We start from the raw sequence: 25,481 nt of genomic DNA on the forward strand, positions 1-25,481 counted from the left end.
CCGGCTCGGCTCCTGTCAGCTCTGCCTTTTAGTGGCTGTGATTAATTGCTTTACGATGTCACACCCAGCTTGGGAGGGGGGGGCCCAGTGTTGACTTGCCTCAGCCCCCCCATCAAGCTAAAGAATAGAGTGGGGGTGCAGAGACTATTGAATAAGTGCCAAACAAGTCACTTCATTTGGGTGCAAGATGAACTTATAGGAACTCCTTCAGGCACGGCAGGGATGCCAATTGTCATTGCATGGGGATCCCTTGATTTGCATATTGAGGAGTCCTCAACAGAAGTGGGAGGGGGAGAGAGCTTCAGTAATGGCAGCAGTCCAGGTTGTTGGTGATAAGAGATTAATCTGCCTTCTCTGAGCAGCTTGGCGTGTCAACTTTCATGCTTTTCAGTTTAGTTGAAAAAAAAAAAAACTTGCATAACTTTAATTGGCACATCTTTTCTTTTGTAAAATGCTAATTTGGGTGGGATAAAATGTCATGGTAACCCATAGGAGTATAGGCGTGTCCTTTCAGCTTGCTTGAAAGTTTAGTGGCCTGTGGCTAAACAATTTATTTTTACCCCATGTAAAAGGGGCCCAGTCCTTTTCAAAATTTACCTCATACTGTTTCAGTGCTCAAGTCCAAAAGTAAGTTCCCTGAAGCAGAAGACTTGTCTTGTACAGTGCTATGTGCCCTGGCAACCTTGCACTCCTCCTTCAGAGGAGCAGAGAGCTGCTGTGCTAACTGGGTTCCAGTTGTAACAAGAATCTGTGCACAGTATCTGGTTTGGGCCAGGGGTCTGGCAGTGTTTTAATTTTGTTGCAAGTATTGCTAGAATCTAATGGCTAGATTTTTCATGCATTGGGCCACTCTTGACTGACTTGAAAAGGATAAAAAGGGGGGGGGGGGGGTGTTGCTTTCATGAACATGAGCTAGTCGTTAGTGCATTAATAAACATAGAACCTGACAGCCCATTTCATCTACCCAATTTACTTCCTGGTACAGTGCTACAGACACCAGTTGATTGGTCTTTCTCTTCACTTCTTTACAACTAAAGATCTTCTGGGCTTATCCTGGGCTTTCTTGAATTCCATTTCTGTTTTTGCCTCTACTGTACTTACCCTGGAAGATCTGTCAGTTGATTGCTTAAAGTTGTTCCTATTTCCTAGACATGGAGAGTGGAAGGGAGTGAAAGTTTTACCCTGATTAACAACTGTTCATAGTATGTTCAGCTCGAGTTCATGCATACAAAAGTGGAATGTTTCTTTTGGTTTTCTTGATGCATTGGCCAGATAGGGGAGGCTTTTCTCTGGCATTCTGTAGCTGATTTAATGCTTCTTGGTGGTGACATCGTTCATCCATATGTTTCAGTTGGTGGTTTTATCTAGGTTAGCAGTAGTAGTCCAGGCTAGGATATAAAAACAAGAAAAATCCTGTCAACACCACAACTGAACACCTGTGGAAGAAACACAAGCTCAGAGACAATACACCTTCTTCCCCAGGACAGATGTTAGTGCCTGTTATGAATATTACCTCTGTAACCCATCCTTATTTGTTGATTTGTATCTATGAATGTTACTTTTGTAAACCATTGTGGATCTATTCATGGAACCACGGTATATAAAATCTCTAGATATATAGTCATCTCCTTTTTGCTGATTTTTCTCTAGCTGAGGAGTGCTAGCTTGTCACTGGTGTGAGAATATCCCTGAAGAATCTGCCTTTGTAACGGTGGCCACACTTTTGTTAAGCTAATTTCATGAAGAGGTTCAGAACGCTGCCTGAAAAGTACCAACTTAATTTTCTTTAGTCTTTGCTGCATCCTATTCAGGGTGCTCTTGTGTGTCCATGCACCCATATGAACACACTACTCTTTAATGTAATTAGGCTGGTGGAGGAGGAAGGATTAGGTGCACTAGAGGTTTGTGGACACCCTGCAGGTTCTCTGAAGAAGGCCATTTGAGAGGGGGAAGATGTGACCAAGAAGGTGGACTTTGGGATTTCTGCTGTACCTGGTGTCATAGCATGAATGATTGAGTGCACAATAGAGTCTTGTTACTGTGGATTTCCTGAAGTTGTCTTGCCTTTGAAATCTATTGTAGTTCAGCAAATCCTCATTTCTCCCAGGACAAGCAGGATGGTAGTCTTCACATATGGGTGATGTCATCAGGCGGAGCCGTATTACGGAACACTTTTGTCAAAGTTTCTAGAAACTTTGGCACACTGAGCATGCCCAGCATGCCATGATCCCTGTGTCCACAGGGGTCTCCCTTCAGTCTCTATTTTTTTTTCTGTGCTGCAGTTTGCCTCGCATTTAGGAGCTCTGTGAGATTTTTCTCACATTTCCTCATGGAAACACTTGAAGTTTAACTTCACAAATATTTTCTCTACACTGGTCTCCCTTCGTGTACATTTCATCAACGCTCGGTGAGTACTATGCCCTGTTCTCCGGTCGGTTCCGGTCACCTCACTATCGGTTCCCCTGGGTTACCAACTGAATTGCGGCCCTCTTTTCTCCCTATGTCTATCACCTTCGGTCCGCCCCATGATGCCCACGAGTGTCCTTGCTGCAATCTTCCATCGGGGCTAGAGGGATTGGGACGTCCACGGTTCCCATTGCGGTCGCCGTCCATGCCTCTGTCGATGGCCCCCGTCAATGCCCTCGACTAAAGAAAATGCTCCATACTTCGGGTTCTCAACCAGAGCCCCGTGCAGTCCTTGGGTGAGAAACAATGCCAGGAGCAGTAGAGGCACGGTGACCATCCGGGACAGCGAGGGCATCTTCCTCTGTGCTGGAGAATGACCGGGCCAAGCACCAAGGGAAACATTGTCACTGCCACGGTAACCGTCAGTCACCGATGTCATTTTGGACATCGGTGGCAGTTTCCTCTGTGCTGGAGAATGACTGGGCTGAGCACTGAGGGAAACATCGTTGCCGGCACAGACGTGGTTCCGTGTTCGGTGCCGGCACTGATACCACACCGGCATCAATGTCCATTGAGTCAGTTGCGAAGCGGGCCTGGGTACAAGAGTCTCCATGCTCCTCTGCACCCGAGGCACCAAGGCATTCCCCACCAACACCGGGTACTGAGCCACCACAGATCCATGTGGAAGTGCCAGTAAAGCCTAGCCTATCTCCACCTGTAGCTGCGCTACCTATATCAGCTTCCAGGAAGGAGCTGGACGGCCTTGTCCGTCAGGGTGTCCTCGATGCCTTCTGGAATCTACTAACACCGGAGCCATCGATATTTGCACTATTGTGGCACCGCCTCGTTGTGGTACCTACCAACGACAGCCTAAGTCATTGACGCCGACTCGTCCTTCTGAGCCTCCACAGACCCCTATACCTATCCCGGGATCCTCGAAGGGCGATGGGCACTCTAATCCCGCTTCGGTTCCGATCCCATCGAGACCTAAGTAAAGGACATGTCTAAAACCATCCTTTTCAACCTGGTCACTAAAAAGGACCAGAAGTTTTCGGGAGGGTCTAGGTTGTAACGTCTTCCAAGAGCCATATTTGTGTCACATATTGCTATTTCCCAGCTATATTTGACACAACACCAAGGGAACCTCTGCCATCTGCATGAAATTTGAGCAGCATGTGATTGCTTCGAAATGTCCTCCCGTTGCCAGTAACAGGACTCCGTACTAGATGGTTTACGGCCCGAAGTTCAAGGTAAACTAGCTGATCTGCCATGCACCACAGATAATCTGTTCGTGCACAAGGTCCAGCAGACAGTGGCTCAATTGCAAGACCACCGCGAGACCCTGCGACAGCTCTCTACGTTTCTTGCCCAGCAAAGAGGGATTCTAGAAGGACCTTTTACTGCTCACACTCCCGTGTGAGACCAACTGATACCCAGATCACACCAGCTCCGCCAGTCAGGCAGGCTCCTGGATTTTTCAACCTTGCCAAAGAAGAGAACGGTCCATCCCACTGAGGACCAGGGCTTGGGATACCGTTCCCTGGACGCAACAAGACAGAGGATTTTAATCCCGCTATTTCCTACTTTCAAAGAAAACAGGCGACCTCCGCCCGTCCTGGACCTCAGAAATCTCAACAAAGTTCTTCAGAAAGAAAGTTCAGAATGGTGTCTCTCAGCACCATGCTTCCCTTACTACAACAAGGGGGTTGCCTCTATTCTCTGGACTTTCTGTAGCTTCATAGTGAGTCGTCAACATTTTCAATACCAAGTTCTGCCATTCGAACTAACTTCGACAACTTGTGTATTTCAACAAATGCCTAGCAGTGACTGCTGCTCATCTACAAAGAACAGCAGCATTCATGCATTTCCTTACCGGGACGACTGCCTAATAAGGAGTCAATCCAAACAAGGAGTTCTAAATTCTCTAAGACTCACTATAAATCTATTACATTTGACTGGGAATTCTGATCAACTACCATAAATCCCATATGGAGCAGATCTGGGCACTACAGTTGCAACGGCCTTCCTGCCCAACAACCGCGCAGACATCCTATCAAATTGTCCACATCTCTGCGTGCATGCAACATAGCCTCAGCCCATCAATTCTTACATTGCTGGGCCACATGGTTTCCACGATCCATGTCACTCCTATGGCGAGACTAGCCATGAGAAAAACTCAGTGGATTTTAAAACTTCAGTGGCTCTAAGCCGTTCAACCGCTTTCGTCCCTGATCCATATCACAGATCCAGTAACCAAATCCTCAGATGATCTTGGCCACGGTCACATCAAATTTGGGTTGGAGAGCTCGTATTAACACTCTCCAAACCCAAAATGCTTAGACTCCGCTCCATGAAAAGTCTCGGATCAACGTCCTGGAGCTTCGAGCCATGCGTTATGCCCTTTATGCCTTCCAACACTGCTTCTCACACAAAACTTTGTGGATACAGACAGACAACATAGTGGCAATGTGGTAGTTGAACAAACAGGGACGCACAGGCTCTTATCTGCTCTGCCAGGAAGCCGCGCAGTTCTGGGCCTGGGCCCTTGCACACTCCATGCATCTCCGGGCCACTTATCTAACATGCAAACCGAACATACTAACAGACCATATCAATCGATGTCTCCATCCCCACAAATGGTCTCTGAATCCATGTGTAGCGAGCAAAATCTTCTAGCGCTGAGGTTAACCAACCATCGACCTCTTGCATCCGAATCAAACCAAAGAGTGGACAGATTCTGCTCCCTACACAGGCTTCAAAATGCGTTAGCCATGGATGCCTTTGCCCGCCCCTGCAACAAAGACCTCCTATATGCGTCTCTTCCGATACCGCTCATAGCCAAAACTCTCGTGAAGCTACAGCAGGACAGGTTTTCAATGATTCTCATAACCCCATACTGGCCTCGACAAGTATGCTTCCCCATACTTCTCAACCTATCACCCCAGGAACCAATTCGCCTGCCCACAGGTCAACCTCATAACACAGACTCGCTGATATTCTCAGGTACTTGTAGCTGACAAAAACCTTCCACACATAAATCTTACCATTCGAAATGCACAAGATTTACCAAATGGCATGTACAAAAAGGTATTGGGCCTTTTTTCCTGCCCCACTCCATCTCTATTAGGCTATCTAGGATACCTTTCGGATTCTGGTCCCCAGACATCCTCCGCACAGGTACACCTCAGTTCCATCTCAGCGTACCACCAGGGAGTAGGGGATGCCCTGTTAATGGCTCAACCACTTAGGAGTCTGCTTATCATGCGTTTTCTACAACTTAAGCCTCCTCTACGATCACTGGTTACGGAATGGGGCCTAAATGTAATGCTTACAAGACTCATGCGTTCCCCGTTCCAGCCTTTGCATTCCTATAACATTAAAATTCTAACATGGAAAATTCTTTTCCTTGTAGCCATCACCTCTGCTAAAAGGGTCAGTTAGTTACAAGCCCTTGTTGCATACTCACCCGACACTAGGTTCCTCCGTTCTCACCCTAAATTTCTTCTCAAGGTGGACACAGCCTCTCACCTTACTTAGTCTATAGTCTGCCCACTCTTCTCCAAGGCCTCACTCTCACCAGGGCGAGAAGGTGTTGCACACCTTGGACTGTAAGCGTGCACTTGCATTCTATCTAGACTGCACTGCACTCGATAGGAAATCCATGCAACTCTTTGCTTCTTTGACAAAGACAGACTGCAAGTTCCAGTGGGCAAACAAACTCTCTCCAACTGGCGATCAGACTGTATCGAATTCTGCTATAAGGAAGCAGGCCTTCCTCTCCAGGGGTGAGTGCAGGCACTTTTTGTAAGAGCCATAGCAACATCGGTAGCACACTATTGTTCAGTACAAATTGCCGACATCTGCTAGGCTGTGACATGGAGCTCTCTTCACACATTCGCAGCCCTCTACTGCTTAGATAAGGAAATCCGTCAAGACACTGCCTTTGGCCAATCTGTTTTGAAAAACTTTGTTCCAGTATAATCCCCAACTCCTTCCACAACTACCTGCTATGATTTCAGGCTGCCTCATCATTGCCAATATCACCCCAATTATTGTGCCTGCTGCACAAGTTGTCTGATATTGGCCTGTTGTAATATGAGTCAGCCTGTAATTTGCTAATCACCCATATGTGAGAACTACCATCCTGCTTGCCCTGGGAGAAAGCAGAGTTGCTTACCTGTAACAGGTGTTCTCCCAGGACAGCAGGATGTAGTCCTCACGAAACCCACCCGCCACCCCACAGAGTTGGGTCCACTTATGTTCATTTTATTTTTTCGCTCGCGCTTTTTGCTACAAACGAGACTAAAGGGAGACCCCTGTGGACACAGGGATTATGGTATGCTGGGCATACTCAGTGTGCCAGTCAAAGTATCTAGAAACTTTGACAAAAGTGTTCCGTAACAGGGCTCCGCCTGATGGCATCACCCATATGTGAGGACTACATCCTGCTGTCCTGGGAGAACACCTGTTACAGGTAAGCAACTCTGCTTTCCGTTCCCCCCCGCCCATCGACTTTGCTGATGTCTGTTTTGGTTGTTTACTACGCAATTGTCCCTGTCTGTGGCATTCACATCTGCCCTATCAAGTAGAGGAAAATGTTTCCAGCACAGGAAAAAATAGTCCTCTTAGAGTCTTGTCTTGGTTGGTCTGTCTAGATTGTCTGTGCCCCAGAGTAGATTATAGAGTTTTGCCAGAGACTCCATCATGCAGCCAGGATGAAAAGTCTCTCTCCACCTCTTAATGCATGTCCCTAATTTCTCTTCTCCTCCCATCCTAAAATCCTTCTACAGGCGGAGACAATATCAAAAGCATTAACCAGCAGTCTGGTGCCCATGTGGAACTACAGAGGAATCCCCCTCCCAATACAGACCCCAGTGTACGGGTATTCACCATCAGAGGACTACTGCAACAGATTGAACTTGCTAGGCATCTCATCGATGAGAAAGTGGGGGTGCGTATGGCAGTCTTCTGAGGGGAGGATGGGGTACATGCTTGTGCGCAAGGGGCACACACTTTAAGCAGGGAGTAACAGCTTTGCATCCTCTGCAGGGAATACATTGTGTTTCATAATTCCTGTGTAGTAGTGGGGTCATGTGTGTTGAACTGTTTGCTTTTTTTCTGTGTTCAGGGCAGTGGGCTTGGGGGACCTGGAGGTTTTGGGCAGAGTCCATTCAGCCAGGCACCTGCCACCCCTCATCAAAAGTGAGTGTTTGATTTTTTTTTTTTCCCCTTTTCTTGCCTCTCCATAGCCTTCATGTCCTTGATTATAGGAACAGGATGGAAAGGGGTAGGGAAGGACACTGATAAAAATATTCATATACAGTTTTGCTCACAGGTTTATACACCCCTGGCAGAATTTGTAAAATGTGTAGCATTTTAAGAAAACACAAGTGAGCAGACAAAACACATCTGTCATTTTTAATGTTTCAAATTAAACTATTATACATCACAGAATAGCACAATCATTAAACCATAGCAATAAAGGAAATAATAAATTGGTCACTCATGTTTTCTTAAAATGTTACACATTTAACAAATTCTGTGAACTTATGAGCACAACTGTATTTGACAGAACTTCAGTAAAGTACAAGAAAGTGAAATTAAAGGACAAGGGGGTCATCCATATAAAGCTGCAGGGAGAAAGATACAAAGGAAATATGAGGAAATGCTTCTTTACTCAGAGGGTGGTTGATGACAGGAATAGCCAATGGCAGCGGTGGTGGCAACCAAAACTGTGAAGGAACTTAAACCTGCTGGTGGGACACACAGAGTGCAGTGGTGGAGGTTGGGAGGGAGGTGTGTAACAGTTGAAAACAAAATGGAGCTTGAGCAGAGGACCAAAGAGGGAAAGATTTAACCAATGAGCAGAGAATGGTGATACAACTGTATCAGGCTTCCAAGAAGATTGGGTAATCTGCACAGAGAAGCCATGGTTAAAACCCAATCAGCACTAGGGTAACCAACATGGAACGGTGCTTACAGCTCTTAACAGAAGTGGTACAGCTGTATTGGGCTACCAAGAAGAGTGGAGAAACAGTCATGGAGCTGTCATGTTTAAAGTTCAGACATCAGTGAGCATGCGGAGGCTGGATGTTTAGGACAACAGCCTCTTACAGGTATTGATGGTCGTGTGAATTGTTTCGGGCTTGATGGGGAGCCTGAATTTTGGACCGGGCGTTGGCAATGCGGGAATTTGAAGAGAAAGAAGACAAGGCCCGAGGTGGTAGAGGCCATTGCATGTTTGGGATGGATTTCGGAGGGCAACGGGAAATTCGGGGAGGAGCTGGTATTAGTTTGGGCGGGGGAATTTGTGTGCTTAACTACCCAGGGAAGTAGAGAACCAGAGAGGAAGTATTTCAGTTAGATAGACACGATGGACCAATTGGTCTTTATCTGCTGTCCCCCTTTATCAGGAGTACATGCCTGGGAAAGCCTCTTCTCTATCCTCTTGGCATTCTGAGACAGTGTATTTCAGTAGTTTGAGGGTCCTCTGTATATAATGCCTGTTACTCCATGGTTTCTAGTTTTTATCCCGGGGCAAGCAGGATGCTAGTCCTCACATATGGGTGACGTCACTGATGGAGCCCTATTCCGGAAAAACGTCTGTCAAAGTTTCTAGAAACTTTTGACTGGCACAGTGTGCCCACTGAGCATGCTCGGCATGCTATGATATTCTCGGCCACAGGAGTCTCCCTTCAGTCTTCTTTTTTCCGCGAAGCCATTAGCCTCGCGGTTCTAGGAGTCCTGTGTGGTGAAATTTCACCATATAAAAAATTTGTTAAAAACTCGGAAAAACTTCAACACCATAGGGGTCTTCCGTTTTTACCATCGCAGTAAGTTTTTCCGTCTGTTCCGCAACCGTGTATATTAGCCTGAAAGTCGTCGACGGCTATCCGACTCTCACAATGGCTATGGGTTTTAAAAAATGCCCGATTTGTTGCCGTACCATGTCCATTACGGACCCACACTTAGAGTGTGTACTCTGCCTCAGCGGGGGACACGACGTCTCGACGTGCCCAAGATGCGCTGAGATGACGCCGAAAGGCAGAAAACTCCGGATGGAGAAAATGGCGCACCTGTTCCATTTACAACTAATGCCGTCAACATCGACGTCCATGCAGTCGTCTCCTCCGGCTGGAGTGATACGAAAGGTCGTCCTCAAAAAATGAAGACCGGATGAAGTGGGGGATCGGCCGTCGCCAATCCCTTCTAAGTCCTCGATAAAATCGACGTCAATCATTGAAAAGGGTATCGAGCACAGGCAAAAGCATTGGCATCGACATCAGAGGCCTCACGATCCTGAGACCGATCCGATAACCGGTGGTCCATCGGATCCTGAGTCAGCACCGAAGAAACCTCTGAGAGACGATGCGACGCCGACGCCTTCCACCCCAAGACAATCCCCACCGATATCGGTGCCGGAAACCGTACCTCCCCGGGGCCCTGCGGAGGTACCGGTATCGCCTTCACTGCCTCCCCCCATAGCTGCTCTGGTTTCACCAGCTATGCGGGCGGAACTGGACAGGTATATCCGCCAGGCAGTCAGGGATGCGCTCCTCAATATAACTCCGATGCCAGCTCCGAGTCCACCATTGAGACCAGCGCCATCGCCAGTACCGGTTCCATCGCTGGTTCCATCGATGCCATTACTGATGCAATTACCGACCCCCATCGCCGGTACCATCGATGCCGGTGCCCGATATATCTTTTTTTGCGCCAATTTTAGCAAAATTAGATGCTCTCATCGGTGCCATTCCAGTGAAACCTCAGGAAGTACCGATGCCAACACCGAGGGGAGAGGACATTACAGAAGAATCTCCAATTCTGGAACCACTCCCAGGTCCATCAGGAGTTCCACATCCATATCCACCAATTTCCCAACTGTTCCCATCCAAACCCAGAGAACAACCATCGATGCCAAGGATGCCCATGCCTTCTACGCCTCTTCGACCGCATACTCCTGATACATGGGATGATCCTAACACTGATACCTCCTCAGAGGAAGTCCTCTCGGAACCCTCTCCTCCAGAGGAAAGAAGAAAATCCTCTCCAGAAGATCTGTCCTCAAAGAGATGGCTGACACCATTCCCTTTCAGCTCCAATCCGAGGAGGACACCAGACAAAAGACCCTGGAAGTATTGCAGTTCGTAGACCCACCTAAAGAGGTGTTAGCAATACCAGTACACGAAGTCCTTGTGGAATTGTTACACAGGTTATGGGAGCATCCTTGCACCATACCTCCAGTAAATAAAAGGACTGATGCAACATACCTGGTCCAACACATCCCAGGCTTCCAGAAGACTCAACTACCTCACTAGTCAGTAGTAGTTGAGTCAGCACAAAAGAAATCAAAAAGAATAAAGCCTCATTCTTCAACTCCATCAGGTAAAGACAATAGATTCTTGGACAACATAGGCAGGAAGATGTTTCAGGGATCTATGTTAGTTTCCAGAATTGCGTCCTACCAATTATATTTGACGCAATATCAGCGTAACTTATGGAAACAGATTCAAGAACTCTCTGAAACTCTCCCCCAGCAGGTCCAGGATTCTTTCACTTCCATAATTCACAAAGGCTTAGAAGCAGGCAAACACGAAGTTCGTGCAGCGTACGACTGTTTCGAGACTGCATCAAGACTGTCTCAAGGCCTCAGACCTGAGACCGGAAATACAGGAGAAACTGGCTGATCTCCCTTGTGTAGGAGACAATCTCTCCGGGGATAAAATTAAAGAAGAGGTTTCCCAGCTAAAAGAGCACTCAGAAACACTGTGACAACTGTCCTCTGTACCTCAGGAGTCTCAAACATCAGCAAGAAGACTCCCAAGAAAAGATTCCAAACGCCCATACTACAGGCCAAGGCGTTATGTCCACCTCCTGCCTGTGGACGATTATCCAGACCACCTCAAAGAGCACAGTCTAGGCAACCAAGAGTGCCTAGAGCTCAACCCCCTCCGCAAACAGGAGCAACATCGGAGTTTTGAAACACTACCAGGGAACAGCAGCCTGTCTACCAATCTGACCCCAAATTTGCCGGTAGGAGGTCGGATTACTTTCTTCCAACACAATTGGTCACACATTACCACAGACCAATGGGTACACTTCATCACATCTCAAGGGTACCACTTGGATTTTCTCACTGTACCAAACGATACTCCACCCACCTCGTCTTGGTCAGTAAACAACCAATCCACACTCTTACAGAAAGAATTATCCATCCTTCTGAGAGCCAGGACCATGGAACCTGTTCCCCGGCCTCAGCAGGGCAGAGGATTCTACTCCCGTTATTTCCTCATTCCAAAGAAAACAGGAGACCTACGTCCCATCCTAGACCTCAGCAATCTCAACAAATTTCTGAGGAAAGAAAAATTCAGGATGGTTTCTCTGGGCACCATGCTACCTCTACTTCAAAAAGGAGATTGGTCTGTTCCCTGAATCTTCAAGATGCTTACGCTCACATTCCAATCTTCCCTCCTCATCGCTAGTATCTGCGATTCCTAGTTGGACATCATCATTTCCAATACAGGGTGCTACCATTCGGTCTTTCCTCAGCACCTCGAGTGTTCACAAAGTGCCTAGCCGTAGCAGCTGCCCACCTGTGCAAGTAAGGCGTACATGTGTTTCCTTACCTCAACGATTGGCTAATCAGAAGCCAAACACAGCAAGGAGCTCTCAATTTCCTCAAGCTCAAAATAACTCTACTCCATTCACTGGGATTCCTAATCAACCACCAGAAATCCCACTTCATACCATCTCACCTGTTACAATTCATCGGAGCAGAATTAAACACCATAACAGCAAAAGCTTTCCTTCCAAAAGACTGTGCACAGACACTCGCCTTGTTAGCAGGCTCTCTACGCGCACGGACACAGGAGACAGCTCATCAATGCCTCACTCTCTTCGGTGACATGACCTCCACAGTTCATGTCACTCCTATGGCCAGATTAGCCATGAGACTCAATGGACACTCAAAACATAATGGATACAGACCATTCAGCCACTTTCTTATCCAATTCAAGTAACTCAGCAACTACGGTCCTCGCTCCTATGGTGGACAACCATGAATAACTTGCTCAAAGACCTACCTTTCCAACAGCCAGTTACACAAGTGACGTTAACTACAGATGCATCCATCTTAGGCTGGGGAGCACACATTGGTCATCTGCAGACCCAAGGTACTTGGACAAAACTCGAAGCCACATTTCAGATAACGTCCTAGAGCTTCGAGCTATACGTTATGCGCTACATGCGTTCAAGGACTGTCTTTCCCACAAGACTGTTCTGATACAAACAGACAACACAGTAGCCAATGTGGTACATAAACAAACAGGGAGGTACAGGCTCGTATCTCCTTTGTCAAGAAGCAGCACAGATTTGGGACTGGGCCCTAACACACTCAATGTTTCTACGGGCCACTTATCTGGCAGGCATTCAAAACGTAGTAGCGGATCGCCTCAGTCATCAATTCTAACCTCACAAGTGGTCTCTGGATCCAGAAGTGGTGACCAAGATCTTTCAACGTTGGGGCCAACCAACAGTAGACCTCTTTGCATCACAAATGAATTACAAAGTGGACAATTATTGCTCCCTGTTCAAGCAGAGAAACCGCTTTCCCAGGGACGCCTTTTCTCGCCACTGAAATTCAGGCCTTCTATACGCGTATCCCCCGATACCGCTAATAACCAAAACTCTAGTGAAGCTACAACAGGACAAAGGGTCCATGATACTTATAGCCCCTTATTGGCCTTGACAAGTGTGGTTTTCCATACTTCTAGACCTCTCGATCAGAGAACCAATTTGCCTGGACACAGCACCCACTCTCATTAACTCAGGATCAGGGCAGGTTGCGTCATCCCAACCTTTAATCCCTATCCCTCACATCGTGGATGTTGAAAGCTTGATCTTGCAACCACTCAATCTTTCAACTAATGTTTCTCAAGTGCTTGTAGCTTCACGTAAACCCTCCACACGAAAGAACTATCGTGCTAAATGGAAAAGGTTTACCACGTGGTGCACGCAAAACAGTGTTGACCCTTTTTCCTGCACTACATCATCTTTATTAGACTACCTATGGCACCTCTCAGACTCTGGTCTGCAGACCTCATCTGTAAGAGTACATTTAAGTGCAATCTCAGCTTATCACAACACTGTCTGAAATGCACCAATATCAGTGCAACCCCTTGTTTGTAGATTTATGAGAGGTTTAATTCAACTTAAACCTCCACACCAACCACCAGTCACAGAATGGGACCTTAATGTGGTCTTAACGAGACTCATGTGTTCTCCTTTTGAACCCATGGATTCCTGTGCTTTTAAATTTCTCACTTGGAAGACTATTTTCTTAATAGCCATCACATCTGCGAGAAGGGTTAGCAAGTTACAAGCACTTGTCACATACTCACCCTACACAAAATTCCTACATGATCGAGTGGTACTCCGTACACACCCAAAATTTCTTCCTAAGGTAGTTACGGAATTCCACTTGAATCAATCCATCATCTTGCCTACTTTCTTCCCAAAGCCAGACTCTCATCAAGGAGAGAGGACTTTACACACCTTGGACTGTAAGCGTGCACTTGTGTACTACTTAGATCGCACTACAGCCCATAGAAAATCCAACCAGCTCTTTGTTTCTTTTGATCCAAACAAACCTGGAAAAGCGGTGGGCAAGCAAACTCTATCTAATTGGCTTGCAGATTGTATACAATTTTGTTATGAAAAAACAGGTCTTCCTCTCCAGGGGCGAGTAAAGGCTCACTCAGTAAGAGCGATGTCAACCTCAGTAGCACACTATCGTTCAGTACCAATAACTGACATATGTAAAGCAGCAACATGGAGTTATCTTCACACCTTTGCGGCTCACTACTGTCTTGACAAGGAAGGACGACAAGATTCAGCCTATGGACAATCTGTCTTAAAGAACTTGTTTCCAGCATGATCCAACTCCTTCCACATCCAACCTTTCGTGATTTCAAGCTGCCTCAGTTTTTGTGCCTGTTACTGTGCCTGTTACACAAGTTGTACACTGTTGGTCCAATACAAGAATGACTCAGCCTGTAGCTTGCTCATCACCCATATGTGAGGACTAGCATCCTGCTTGTCCTGGGATAAAGCAAAATTGCTTACCTTGTAATAGGTGTTATCCCAGGACAGCAGGATGTAGTCCTCACGAAACCCACCCGCCACCCCACGGAGTTGGATCCGATACGTTTTATTATTTTATTTTTTGGCTACAAACGAGACTGAAGGGAGACCCCTGTGGCTGAGAATATCATAGCATGCCGAGCATGCTCAGTGGGCACACTGTGCCAGTCAAAATTTTCTAGAAACTTTGACAGACGTTTTTCCGGAATAGGGCTCCCATCAGTGATGTCACCCATATGTGAGGACTACATCCTGCTGTTCTGGGATTACACCTATTACAAGATAAGCAATTTTGCTTTTCACAGTGTTTCATGTGTAGAAACCATCATGGGTCTGACTTACAGGTCTCCACTCAATGCCATAGCTGTTAACACTGTTGTAAAGCAGCTCAGTTTCTTGGGCTTAGTCGAGTATCCATATCTCCCTAAAAGAGTAATAACATAGATTTAGAAATCCTTTGTCCCTGCCCCCAGCCGTCAAAACGTAATCTCTTGCAGATTCTCCATTTTTAAGTTTTTCTTTTCACCTTCACAGTGGTCCTCCAGCATTTATGACACAAGGCTGGGGCAGCGCCTATCAGACCTGGCAACAACCAGGACAGCAAGTCCCAAGTAAGGACACCCTGTACTCTGCATATTTAGCAAAGGGTCAGTGTAACTGTGTGCTCAGCACTTGATACAGTCAATGCTTGGATGCTCAGGGAAGTGGGTGTGTGCAGTGCATATTAGGGATGGGAAGGGGGAAAAATTTGGCTGCATTTTTCATTTCGTTTTTGGGGAGTTTCCCCACGAATTTCGCTTTGTGCAATGTTTATTTTGTTTCTTTAGTTAGAAAGAAAAAAGAAAACCTGGGCCTCCTGAGGCCTTCCGTGCCTCCTGCCCAGAAAAATGCTGAGGCCAGGATCCTCCCTGGCCCCCCACTTACTAGGTCTTGGGGGTATCTGCAGATGAGGCTTAGGCAGGCCCTGCATAGGGCTTAGGCCGAAGTTGTATGAACTACTGCAGCCTAGGCCTATGCAAGGCCCAGACAGCGATAGGTTGACATGACCTTGGCCCAGGCTTGAAGGCCTGGACCCAATGCTTGGTGCCTGGCCTGGAAGCCAGATCTGGGCCTCAGCCTAGCCCAGGCCTGACACCGGGGCTCAGCCCAAACCCAAGCCTGACGCTGGGTCCCTGCCTTGGAGCTCCTCTTCAGCATCTTCTTGTCTTCTTCGTGAATTGACTCTGTCACTGGGCTTGCACCGGAATTGCCATTTTGATGTATGGCAGTTCAGTTGGCAGCCATGCATCAAAATAGTTCCCTCTGCTGGGGGTGATGCACCAGAGTTAACTCTGGCGTGACCCCAGTGGACTGCGTCATTTTGCAAAGAAAAAAGAAGTAGCTGAAGAGGAGTGCCGAGGCCCAGGTATCTGGACCTAGCCTCTGGGCCGAGCCATGGTGTTGGGCCTAGCCAAAGCCCAGGTGTCAGGACCCAGCCTTTGGGCTGGGCTGCATCACTGAGCCAGGGCCAAGGCCCAGGCATTGGAACCTGGCTTCCTCCCTGGGCCGCAGCATCAGGACCTGGCCTAGGCCAGGGCCCAAGTATCAGGACCTGGCCTCTGGGCTGAGCTGTGGCGTTGGGCCCAGGCGACAGGGCCGTGCTGCAGCATTGGGCCCGGGCCCAGTCATCTGGACCAGACTGCAGCTTCAGGCCCGAGCCCTGTCCTAGGCTGAGGCGCAAGTGTTGGGACCTTGGCACCGGGTCTGGGTCTAGGAGCAGGTGCCAGGACGCGATGTTGGATTTGGAAAGTGTGTGTGGGGAAGAGGGGTCATTAGGAAATTTCCTGGGCCTGAGCCTCTGCTTTGGAATAGGCCAAGACCCAAAGCAAGAACCCTGGCCTACTCCAGAGTGCGACTCCAGCCCCTCAGCTTAGGCTGGGCCGAGACCCCAGCAGTGCACTTGGGCAGAGGTTGCAGCCCCTTCATTGGGTCTTGGGGCCCCGGCTTCAGGCCAAGCCCTAGCTCCGACTGGTGGCTTTTTGTTTTTTTAATGGGTTTTCAAAAAGAAATGCGATTCAATGAAATTTTGTCAGAATGTAACTTGTTCCGTTTTGAAAACGATCTGAAATGACATAGGAAATTCTCATTTCCTATTTCATTTCTCCCGAATGCCCATCTCTAGTGCGTATTGCTAGTAGCATCTCTGTAAGAGAAAGAGGTTCTAGCACTGATGTGTTCACACCCTACAGTATTGCTCACAACTATTTGTGAAGCATCCACACTCATTACAACATTTCCCAGCCCTACCATTCCAGTCATTTGAAGATTAGAATTTAAAATGTTTTGATTGTAAGCTTAGGGTTTTACCACTGAACTAGGAGTAGATTTTGCTGAAGGCTGTTTGCTTATATCCCTTCAGAAGTATATTTGTTTTTTCCTTTTAAATAGAAATGTAAAGAGAATTGTAGATATCTTTCCTTTGGGTTTGATAAGATTGACTGCCTGACTGCTGCTCTCTTTAAGGATTTCAGTCTGCAGACTGTTTTCTCACTTTCTTCTCTCTGAAGTCATGGATTCCCTAAATGTGCATCCAGGAACTAATTATTATTCTTAATCATTTGTATAGTGTATACCTGATGTATGCCGCACTGCTCCTTGAAGCTACAAATGCAGAGATTCCATCCTTCCTTTCTGCCTCCTCTCATCCACACAAAGCATTTCCATGCTGCTTTTAGTTTTTCTCCTCTCTTCTAAAAGTTGACTCGAGGGTAAAATGTTTTGCCGTGAAATGTCTGGGGTGATTCTGCTGGAAGAAAAGCCATTCAAGCACCGCCTTTGTAAGCACTGGCAGGTGGACACTTTGGCTAGCTCTGACCTTTGCAGAAATGAAAGGTCTTGACTTGTAACTTTGATCAAGTCTTCTAACCCTCTTTCATCCCACTGAATAGGTCTCTAATGTAGGGTGCCTCACACTTTGGCTTTCCTGTCTATGTACTCACTATGTGCCTTATGCAGCCTGTCCCTCCCCTCCAGGGGCACACATTCAAATTAAGGGTCCCTAAGTGACAATTTCAGAAAGGGCACCCAGAGTAGGGGACTTAGGGATGTTGGCCTTAGATGTTCCGAAAGCGGCTGCAAGTGAACTCTCTTCTTCCTTGGGCCCCCTGAACTTCAGTGGAATTCATGCTGCTGCTCTACATCATGCTTTCCATATGTACGTTTGTATGCGTCTGAATGCAGCATAAACAGCTGAAGTGAGTCTCAGCAGGAGAGTTAATATCACACAGTTTCTAACCATAATAAAAGGTGCACATTACCTTTTCTGCACAGTACAATTTACGTGGTTACAATGGCATTCAGAAAGGTTGTGATGTGCCTGAGGTGAAAGTGAGTGAATGATGAATGGGGAGTCACGTTTTGGGCTTCTGAAATGGGAAAGTGTTTATAATTTTGCAGTATGGGTATTGCCTCCAGGAGGGCAGGCAGTGTGTCCTGCAGCCCCGTCTCTTTGCAATGCTAGGGAGGAAAAAGGCAGTGAATATCTACTGCTAGCAGAAGGGGCTGTTTTTTGTTGGGTTACTGTTGATGTTCAAGTCTGGAGTTTTGCCAGTTATTTGCAGTCTGCTGTTGCTCTGACAAAATTTATTTCTTCTCTTTGCACAGATCAGCAGAGCCAGCAGCAGAACAGCCAGCCTGATTACAGCAAGGCCTGGGAGGAGTATTACAAAAAGCAGAGTATGTAGAGCTGGGATGGCCACAGAAGTCAGAACTGCATTTTAGTTTTGTGTGTGCCCTCCTGCATTTTGTTTTCAGAGTTTAACTGTTTTACCCCCATGGAAGAAACAAAACAATGTATTCTTCCTCTCCCAGTGCAGTGAGCTTGTGGGTTTATCACATGCATCTAGGAGTGGGGAGGGGGGGCATTCAATACTTTGAGCTTAGAGGTGTATATTGAGCCCCAGTGCAATGAGCATGGAGCTGTATCACGCACTACATCAAAGGGGGTGGTGGACAGGAAACTGAGAGCTCAAGCAGGCTTGGGTTGGGCCGGCAAACTCATGTAGCAAGCTTTGCATTGGCCTCTCACCTGCTCTTTCTCTCTCTGGCCCCCTTTCTGGGACAGGTCAAGCTGCCAGTGCTGCTTCCCAACCAAGCTCCCAGCCAGACTACACGATGGCCTGGGCAGAATACTACAGACAACAAGCTGCTTACTACGGGCAGACCCTGGGGCAGGCTCAGGCGCACAGCCAGGTGAGGACTGTACATTATTCATACAGCAGTACATACAAATGGCAAAGGACAGCTCCTTGTACCTCGGGGTATTGTCCTCTCGGGCACTAGCTGCTGCTGCTACTATGTGTTTTCCATTCAGGTAGCATATGGGATAGGTGTAGTCTTGGTGATCTTTTAGGGAAGTGGGTTTACTAGCACCGGTGGCAGAAGAGAGATGCGCCTTCTACAGCAGGGATAATGAGAGCTCCCACCAGATTTAGCATTCAGGATCTCCATCATGAATATTCATGAGCTGTATTTACATATATGTGATCCAAGAGCCAGGTTAATGTTTGGACCTTTTCCCTCCATCTGCTTTGTACATTCAGTTGTTCAGGTATTGTTGGGAAAGAAAGTCACTTACTCTTGTTTGGTTTGCTTCATTTTTATTTCTGTTTTGTAAATATGGACAAGTTAATGCTTGAGAGACCCAGGTTAAGTAGCATAGCTCAGCTGTCCTGGAAACCAGAACCGATGTTCAGTGTCACTGCTCCAGAAGGGTGGAGAAGGGATTGACTCTATCCCCCTATTGCTGTGTAGACTTTAGGTATAGATGAGGGCTTCATTAGTGGGCATGGGCAAGGTAATGAAGGGCAGTGAGTGGACATGGGGCAGGTGTGCGTTTGGGGAAAATTGTGGAGCTGGCATCTCTTGAGAGTGGGCGTGGAGCTGGAAGGCAGATGTGGGTTGAGTAGATATGGAGCTGGGGTCTCTTAAGGGTGAGTGGGCTGAGCAAATATAGAAATAGAGGTCTCGTGGGAGCGGAGCTGGGGTTTCCTGGGAGTGAATGTGGGTTTTGGGGATGCAGGTGTGGGTTGGGGTGTTCATGGGCCTAGGCCAGGGCTTCCCAAACCTGTTCTGGGGACCCCACAGCCAGTCAAGTTTTCAGGAGATCCACACTGAATATGCAAGAGATATGTTTGCACATCATGTAATTGATCTCATGCATATTCATTGTGGATCTCCTGAAAACCCAACTGGCTGTGGGGTCCCCAGGACAACTTTGGGAAGCCCTGGCCTAGGGGATGCTGAGGGGGAAGGGGGCACATGTGGCTTGGGGAGTTCTCTATGGTGTGTGTGTTGCATCTAGCTGTGTGAGTAATAATGCTTTTTGTCCTTTTCTGCAGGAGCACTAGAACAATTGTCCTTATGACGACATTCTTTTCTTTCATTTTTTTTTTCCTTTTTTTTTTTTTTTTTTTTGTTTTTCTTGGAATCATTGTGGAAGGAACCCTTTTTGTAACAGAGGTTTCTAGATTTGCAGCATTTTGATGAAGACCTTTTTCTGTTTATTTGTGAAACACTAGTTGTAGGATAATCTAGAATGACTTTTCTAAGAATCAAGAGCCGTCATTAATGTGCTAGAACTAACGGACACGCTGGGAAGTCTCTCCTTCCTGCTTTCCTTTTTGGGTTGTTTTTTTATCTCCAAAATTTGTATCTCTGGGATTCTTTTTGGAGCAGAGCAGGCGCCAAAACGCACCCCTGAGCAAGTGACATTTCAGCCTGTAATTTGTTGTTTTTATTATTATTAATAAAAAAAAAAAATGTTTTTGTAACTTTTTTTTTTCTGTTGCAACAAAGAGAGCAGCTTGGAAGTCTTAGGTGATGTGTAACCAAAAAAAAAATAATCTGAAAGGTTTTTAAAAACAGTATTTAAATATTCTTAAATATGTAAATTCATTAAATGTTTTACTTCTAATTTCATGTATCTTTGATTGTTTTTTTGATTTTATTGAATATTTTTAAAATGGCGAAGCACCTGCTCTGGTATGAATTGTGGTTCTTTGGATAGTCTGTAAACCCATCCGCAGATGACCTGTGGATGCACGTTATGGGGGGTGGGCATGTCTTTGTAGGGTTTGTATCATTTCTAGTGTTCTGAAGGTTTAATATAAAAGAATGTTAATTATTATTTTTTTCTAGCAGTGACGTTGTTTCTAATGTATCCAGAAGTTGCATATATGTGTCTAAGACCTCCAAGCTTGTTTGAACAGATAGAAGTTCCTTTCTGCTATCAGAAATATAAATACTGTTATTTTTAATATTAAAAATGAATCCGCTAATAGCATCTTTAACAAACACTGTGGAACATTTAACAGTATGGAAAAAAAAAAACTATTTTTTAATTCCAGGGTGTGTTTTTGTTTTCTTGTTTTTTTTTTCTCTTAAATATTTTCTTATCTAATATTTGTCAAATTTACTTTAGAAGAAAAAAAATAAATGAATGAATCTAGTATTAACCGCAGTATGTGCTAAATAATTTTTTTTGATTTAATAAAAGGGATGACATAATTTCTGAATGTTTACTGTAGTACTTCTTGTACAGATAAGTGTATTTTTAAAAGAAAAAATGGAATTGAAGTGATTATTTTTCTTGCATTTTTACTTGGTCAGTGGGAACATTTTGTTTTCAGGTGTCACCAAGGGTTCTGGCTCTTGGTTTCTCTCTAGCTTTCTCCTCATTTTACTTTCTTTATAATGCTTGAGATGTCTAACTATGGGAAAAAGATGCAGTTGGATAATGTTAAACCTGACGCAAAAGACAAGCTGTATTCTGTTTAACTGAGCGCTGCATTTTACACTCTCTCTAATAAAAGAACCCACAAGGTTGCTTGTGGGAGAAGGAACTTTGGTCTTCAGTCTGCGTTTGCTCATCCCACTCCCCTGCCCAGTATCGTGCCCACATGGAGTCTGCTAGTCTCAGTAAGTACATGTGCTCACCGACAACTCTTACTGCATTGGATGCACACTGGTCATGTCTCTCCAGGGGAAGGCAGAATTCTCTGCAGGCTCTCCTCCCAACAAAGATCACACAAGCTTCCCAGACCAAGTCTGATGACCGGTCCTCTGTGTTCTGGAAAGGTTATGGACCTAAGCTTTGGATGATTCTTCCTTCTAAGGTGTCACGTGTAAATTCATCAATAGCATGACGCAGTATCCTCTTAATGATGCGAAAAACAGCATCAAAATGCAAATCTTTGTTCTAAAACAGTCAGAGGCTGAAGCTACCAAGTCTGCGTAGCAAAAGTAAAAGATGAAAACTAAAACCAAGTGGGGAAACCCTTTAGTCCAGGCATAGGATTCTCCCCTAGTGTTAGTGCTGAATGTGAGGAAAGTGAATATTGGCTGTGGCTGACGACACCTCAATGACCCTTTCTGTCTTTTTTTTTTCTCTTAAACTGAGTGAAGTCTGTTTTCTCCACTTTGGTCTCCTTCTGAAAACTGTCTGATCAGGGTTTTGAAGAACAAAGTCCGATTTTCATTTACACAAACCAGTCTTTCTGGGATACTTTTGTCTTTATGCTTGCTGAATTGTCTCATTGCCTTCCAGCCTTCACCTGAGCCCTTGAGCTTTCATTTACAGGGGAACAGACGTGGGAAATGTCTCGTCTGTCTATTTCCTAGTACCGTGCTTCAAAGGCATTTGCTAACAGTTACTGCTATTAATTGCCAATCTTATTTTAGCCTGGCTTTGGGTTGTGGGGGGTTTTTTTTTGGGGGGGGGGAGGTTGGTTTTTTTTTTTTTCTTTTACAGTCATGGGATTTGCTTAAATTTTGTGTCCATTATCAGCTGTCATCCTTGGCTTCCTGTCTCTCTCAATCTGCAAATTGATGGGATATTCTGGTATAATTGATTATTCTAAACTTTATAATGAGCTAAATAAAACAAAACACAAAACCTATGCATGCAGAGATCAGACAGCAAAACAGAAGGATGGGATATTATACGTGCGCTATTCAGCGAAGAATACTCTCTAACCTTATGCACTCTGGATGTTATTTTGAGATCAGAGAAAGCTTCTCTTTGTTTTTATAGTCTGTTTCTTGTTTCTTCTGTTGGGTGGCAGGTGGTAATGGGGTCCTAGGGCACAGATTTCCTGATGGTAGCTGTGGAGAGACACTGATGTTTGGTGATATTTTACATTCCCTTCCTGCAACCAGTTTTTTGGTCTCTTCTGAATGCTTTGAGACAAGTTTCTCTTGATTTTCTCTTTGTTGAAACATGCACCAGGGAAAATGCTCCATGAGGACTGCTTCTCATTGTGGGTTTTTATAGCAAATATCTACAGAATGGACAGCAAACCTTAAACTCCACACAACGGGATTCCCTAGGGCTACTAGTCCTTTGTCTCTAAAAGTGTGCCATGACTATTGCTGTATGTGTCTTTGTCTGTGATGTCTCACAATCCTGTTGTTTCTCAGGTTTGTTATAGACTTTGCAATAAGTTGGCCTTCTGCCATCTCCTCGCCACTCGTTCCCTAGAATGTTATGAAGTCTTTATTTGATGTGCAAAGTCTTTCAGCATTGTTCCTAAAAGATAGTTGAAAGATGTCTGCCCGAGGCAACCCCAGACCGCAGCTTCCGGAGGTAAAGGACTAGGCGAAATGTTTCATGACACCATAGAAAACTCTTATCTTTTAAGCATCATCAACCTCTCACTTGATGGTTGGGGGAGGATAATCCATTTGCAAAAAAATTAAAAAAAAAAAAAAATTTGGCGCCCCAAAGGCGTGTCTTGAGCTGGAAATAAAGGGGGGTATGGCATCTTTCAGTTTGCCCCTTGAGAGTCCCGGGTTTGACATTGAAAGATTGAATAATAAATGGCCACTTGGAAGAGAGAAAAATGAGCTGAGTCGGGGCATAAATGCTGATTATGGGAATGGGAATTGGAGAGAGGGCATTACAGCGCATACTTCCATCTAATTCATCTTTCCAGCTCTGTGCCAAAATCACATTTGGCATGGTTCATAGGGAGTAATTGTACGTTAATGAACTCAAAGGTGTCCTGTAATTGAAGACTAAGTATTGTGGACTGTGCCAAAACCCATAAATGTCCTAGAATGGCAGGCGGATGCATTCCCTTAAATGTATCTGTAAGCACAGATTAGCCATGTTCCCCTGTGAAATAGACTATAAATTATGGAAAGATCTCATTAGGATGCGAGCTTTTATCGAGGGGGTGGGGCAGGAAAAGCTTTATGCCCATATTAGAAGGGCTGGAAATTTGTTGTCGTTAAGATGGCGCCAGTCCATGACAAAGGCGTTTCCATCTCTTAATACAGAATGAGTCTTCAGAAGCCGAAGATATGTAAAGCCTGTGTTTTATACAGGTTCAAAATCATAAACTCAAGTACATACAGCAGAATATAGATCAGAATGATATTTAAACCTGTGAGTTGGGGGTGGTGTCTTTCCACTCATGCTCGCTTCTGTTATCTATGTTCGGGTCCATGTCTATGGAAACATCACCTGTATTATGCATCCAAATGATTCTTCCCCTGCTTCTATGCTATACAAAATTGTTGGGACATATTTGATCCAAGCCCTCCCCATCCCTTTTTATAGACGTGTGCTTGAAAGCTGGGAGAGTGGGTAACCCGACACATCCAACATCTGATGTCCAAATGGGGTAGCTTGGTGTTCAATGATAGTCCAGCCTGAAGAGGAATTCTGAGGCCCTACGTCTCCTTAAATCAGCTGTTGGCCATGTTTTAATTAACTGATGTGGGGTATCTGACTTGTAAAAATAAATTTTGTGGCTTTCATTAAAATTAGTGAAAGTCCTTCTGAAAAATCAGAAAGTATATTGACAAGACGTACATTGCAAACTGAAACAAAAATTGGTAGATATTTTCTTCAAAACATCTGAAGATAGGACTGTTTCAGTGGTAACACACTGTGCTGCCATGTGGAGGATCTGGGTTTGATTCCTGGCTTGGGTTTTTTGATCCTTGTGACTGGAGATGAGTTGGAGGCAGTATTCACAGTTGCTGTGGGGGAAGAGTCATGGTCATTCGTAACAATGACACCTAGTGGTTGGATTTAGGGGTTATGATTTCAGGTTCAAGAAAGAGCCTTGGTGCATGGCCTCTGGCCCAGGATGATCACTTCAGTGACTGGGTAAAAAGTTCTCCAAGGGCTATAAAATAGGGGGAAAATCTCTAGATACTTGCAAATGGAGGCTTATGGTACCACATCCTATTTGAGCTTGAAGCCTAAAGGAGCAGGAGACAATGACCAATTCAAAGCAAAAATCTAAAGAAATGTCTTGCTTTCCAAAAAGTAACAGCAGCCATAATGTGTTTTTTGTAGTCAAAAATTAGACTGGCTTCTGTTTATCAGATTCGCTTATCAATTGGCCCACATTCTAAGGTACAATGGTTCTAGCTCAACTAGGAAACCTGATCTGTTAGCATAGGGATAAAGCAGATTCAAATCTTAAGAATCCTAGTTGAAAAATTAAATTATTGTAATGGTACACCACAAAAAAAGAACAGGATCTGCACATGGTGTGGACTTAACCCACATTTCCTTGTATTTGTTTTAATTAGAAATGAACATTAAGCCTATTAGACTGTTCCAGTGGCCAAACACTTCTAGTCCTTATAACTTGTCACCTTACATTGTAATCCCGTGATGGTGAGGAATGGGAAGTTGTTCTGTCATACATACTACTTATGATTTTTCCTTTTAACTTGGTAAATCAGTCATTGTCCTCTCTAGGAGAACAGCCCATGATAAACCACTTTGCACAATCTAAAAGTTATAATTTGGTTTGGTTCCATGACTGGAAGGAGAGAATAGGAACTGGGCTTGTTCATGACTCAGATAACTGAAGTAATAGTTAGGGCTTAGCCTTCAGTTTTGAGTACCTCAAAGTAAAATATTTCCTCCAGCA

At 45.4% G+C, this 25,481-nt stretch overlaps 1 protein-coding gene across 3 annotated transcripts in view; it reads left to right on the top strand.

The window, feature by feature from the left end:
- Window positions 1-21,090, top strand: part of FUBP3 (far upstream element binding protein 3) — a 152,329-nt gene extending 131,239 nt beyond the window's left edge. For all 3 annotated transcript variants that reach the window (XM_029611948.1, XM_029611947.1, XM_029611945.1), the window contains exons 13-18: window positions 7,197-7,357; window positions 7,535-7,608; window positions 15,082-15,158; window positions 18,190-18,261; window positions 18,650-18,777; window positions 19,926-21,090. In XM_029611948.1, coding sequence (XP_029467808.1) covers window positions 7,197-7,357; window positions 7,535-7,608; window positions 15,082-15,158; window positions 18,190-18,261; window positions 18,650-18,777; window positions 19,926-19,934 — 521 coding nt within the window. In that variant the 3' untranslated portion in view covers window positions 19,935-21,090. The remainder of the gene's footprint in view (window positions 1-7,196; window positions 7,358-7,534; window positions 7,609-15,081; window positions 15,159-18,189; window positions 18,262-18,649; window positions 18,778-19,925) is intronic.
- Window positions 21,091-25,481: the final 4,391 nt, after the last annotated feature.

This window comes from Rhinatrema bivittatum, chromosome 8 (genome assembly GCF_901001135.1).
Source record: "Rhinatrema bivittatum chromosome 8, aRhiBiv1.1, whole genome shotgun sequence".
Lineage (NCBI taxonomy): Eukaryota > Metazoa > Chordata > Amphibia > Gymnophiona > Rhinatrematidae > Rhinatrema > Rhinatrema bivittatum.